Source organism: Chaetura pelagica, unplaced genomic scaffold (assembly GCF_000747805.2).
Source record: "Chaetura pelagica isolate M959 unplaced genomic scaffold, ChaPel_1.0 scaffold145, whole genome shotgun sequence".
Lineage (NCBI taxonomy): Eukaryota > Metazoa > Chordata > Aves > Apodiformes > Apodidae > Chaetura > Chaetura pelagica.
Genome location: NW_009953332.1, coordinates 1,939,098 through 1,941,852, shown reverse-complemented (window position 1 = coordinate 1,941,852; position 2,755 = coordinate 1,939,098). Strand labels below are relative to the sequence as shown.

The 2,755-nt window shown below is 41.7% G+C and overlaps 1 protein-coding gene across 1 annotated transcript in view; it reads left to right on the top strand.

Annotated features, from left to right (window-relative positions):
• ZNF462 (zinc finger protein 462) overlaps positions 1-2,755 on the top strand; it is a 53,080-nt gene that overhangs the window by 43,667 nt on the left and 6,658 nt on the right. The window contains exon 12 of the mRNA XM_009998169.1: positions 1,893-2,025. Within this exon, the coding sequence (XP_009996471.1) occupies positions 1,893-2,025 (133 nt within the window). The remainder of the gene's footprint in view (positions 1-1,892; positions 2,026-2,755) is intronic.

The window sequence follows — 2,755 nt, the reverse complement described above, 5'->3', positions numbered from 1 at the left end:
GAAAGAGAAACAGCAAGTATAGCCAGATCCTACGTTAAGACTGCTTTGAGTTTTTGTGGAGTGCCTGAATGCAGACCCGATCAGATCTTTGAGAAGTCATTACAGGCTTTCCACCGAGTGTTAGTTTTTTTTTAATTTCGTACTTGTGAACTATGTAGCTGAGAGGCATTTAAGTTCTAGAACTGAGATGTGTTTTGGAGTATTTGTTAAGAGTACTTCCTTCAGGTTTCCGGGGCGGGGGGAGAGGGCAGCTACATGTCTCCACCTGCTGGAGCTCAGCTGCCCGGGTCTTTACTAACAACCCACTCCTGATTCACTGGCTGAACACCACTTTTCTTGCAGCCTGGTACATTTGTACCGACAGCATTAGCAGTAGAAGTACAGACAAAACTTAAAAATATTTGACAGTCTTATAAAAACAAATGCTGTAAACTTACGTTTGCCTGCTGTGCTTAACTACCCTCTTCTTTTTTACTTCTGAAGAGTCTTCTGCAATTCACACTGCATGTGAGATACTCCACACCCCTTCTAGTCACCAGAGCAAGGTGCCTAGCATATCCAGGAGATTCTTTTGACACAGTGCATTAGGCTGGGAAGATTATTCCTTTAATAAGCTCTCCCTTCCATACCAGACCTGCAGTGATGGTTTAGGGTATCTTTTCCCCATATCTCTTTGGTAATTTATGTTTTGCTAATTGGTGTTCTGTCACCTGGGTGCAGACACCCAAGTGATATATTGCACCTTAAAGAGTTCCTGTGCCATGAGCTGAGTTGAATTAAGTGCTTTGCATATGATCTTGTTTCTTTAAATCTCAGTGGGTAGCAAGGCAGAGAACCTGATCACAGCTGTCTCTGTGGAGCAGTGCTAGGAATCTGCACACCACCATATTTAGGATAGTATGCTGTTTGGAGATACACTGCAGTCAAACTTACAAGCTCTTTATGTTCATTCATGTTTCCTTTTCTGCACAGGGATAAAAAAAATAGCCAATGGATGTTGATATTTCATTCAGCATCTTGCAAGAGATGCCCCTGCCTCCATTCTCTCTGTGCCTCTGTTGTGGCTCAGTGCTTGTGCTCCTGGCGGGCTGTCTCTTTGCATGAAAGATGAATCCAGAATCCTTCCCAGCAGTGATCAATGAGCTCAGAGGGTGCTTGTCATACAACGAGTTTTAGCCTTAGTCCTGGTCATGCTCATGCTCTGTGCCTCTACTGTAAATCTGGGCTGCTCATCTGCTGTTTCTGTTGGATGTGGTGGAGTTCCTGACTTGTGTGCCCTGAGCGGCTGCTTTGGTGCTGTTGCTGTGAGCAGTTAAGTAGCTGGTACATTTCTCCCTAGGGCTAGCTGAATTTGACGGCTGGGTGAAGTGTTCCCATTATAGTCTGTATATCAGTTTGCAAAGCACTTTGCAGCCTTTGGTAATGAAAATTAATCTGTTATTAATGAGTGAAAGTGTAGGGGCCACACAGCAGCCATGTGCTTAGTGAGGGACTCATCCTTTCATGCATGAAGTTGAATGAACCAGTCACAAAGAATTTTTCTTCCATGTCGATGTGCAACAGCAGCATTTGATTACAGTGGTTGAGTAGTCCGATAAAAAGGGGATACAATTTAGTGGTTTGAATTTCTTGAATTATTTTTTTTTCCATACATGAAAATAAGGAAGAAGTTTTACTGAATGTCATTAATTTTTGAAAACCAAAGGTGAAAAATGCAGAATACACAGCAAAAGAAGATTCACTAATTGAAATGAAACTAATGTTAATTTGTTTAGGTGACTGCATGTCACCTAAAGCTGAGTAGGGTGTGGTGGATTTTGTTTTGCATAGTGGTGATTTTTCTGATTAGCTGATGATTTTGCTAATTGCTGATAAAAGTGTTTCTTTCAAAGGTGAGTCGTAATTTTGAGCTGGTTGGAAGGGTTAACTTGGACCAGTTGGAACAAATGAAGGGGAAAACAGAGACCTCCAGCAGTGATGAAGAAGAAAAAGAAGAAGAGTTAAGCCCCAATACTGAAGAGAGAGGTCAGTGCAGCTTTTTTTTTCTTACATTTATTTTTTTAATTTTGTTTTTGGCATTGCAGCATGCCCCACCAGTCCCACCAAGGTCAGCTGTTGACTCTACAGCACATTCCTGTAGAGCCACGCAAACATGCCAGCAGGAGCAGAATGGGGCTTTTGTGAAGACACTGCTCCTGGGGGAGTCTCGTGTTTCTAATCCCTGTTACAAGTTTTCTGTCTGTTAGGAAAATACGTACTATGAGAAAACACAGATAGCATCTGTGACTTATATGCCCATACAGATAACATCTATAAGGGCTTGGAAAACTAAGTGAGTGGAGTACTTTAGTGGTCTGTCAGATTTTCTGTTTTGGTGACCAGTTTTCAACTTTTCATTCGGTGTTGTTCAGTTGGGGGATGATGGGGTCATGGCCAAACTTTTCTATGTGCTGTTATTAGCTCTGTGCCCAGCATTCCTTATCAGAGGGAGTCAGTCCTGTTGCAGTTAGTCCTGTTGCAGTTGTTGCAGTAGGTGACTCTGGAACCAGGGTAGGTCCATGCCCCACCTGTACCATTGCATATTTAGAGATTTGTATCTCTAAATTTATTTGAGATATGTTTCATTAATTAATTACATAAGTTTATTAAATTTATTTGTATTTGTCTGATTTTGTATCTAAGACTAATCTGACTGACCAGCAAGACTAGGCCGCATGCTTGCTAATGAGGTTTTGTTTTGGTCAAAGTTAGATCA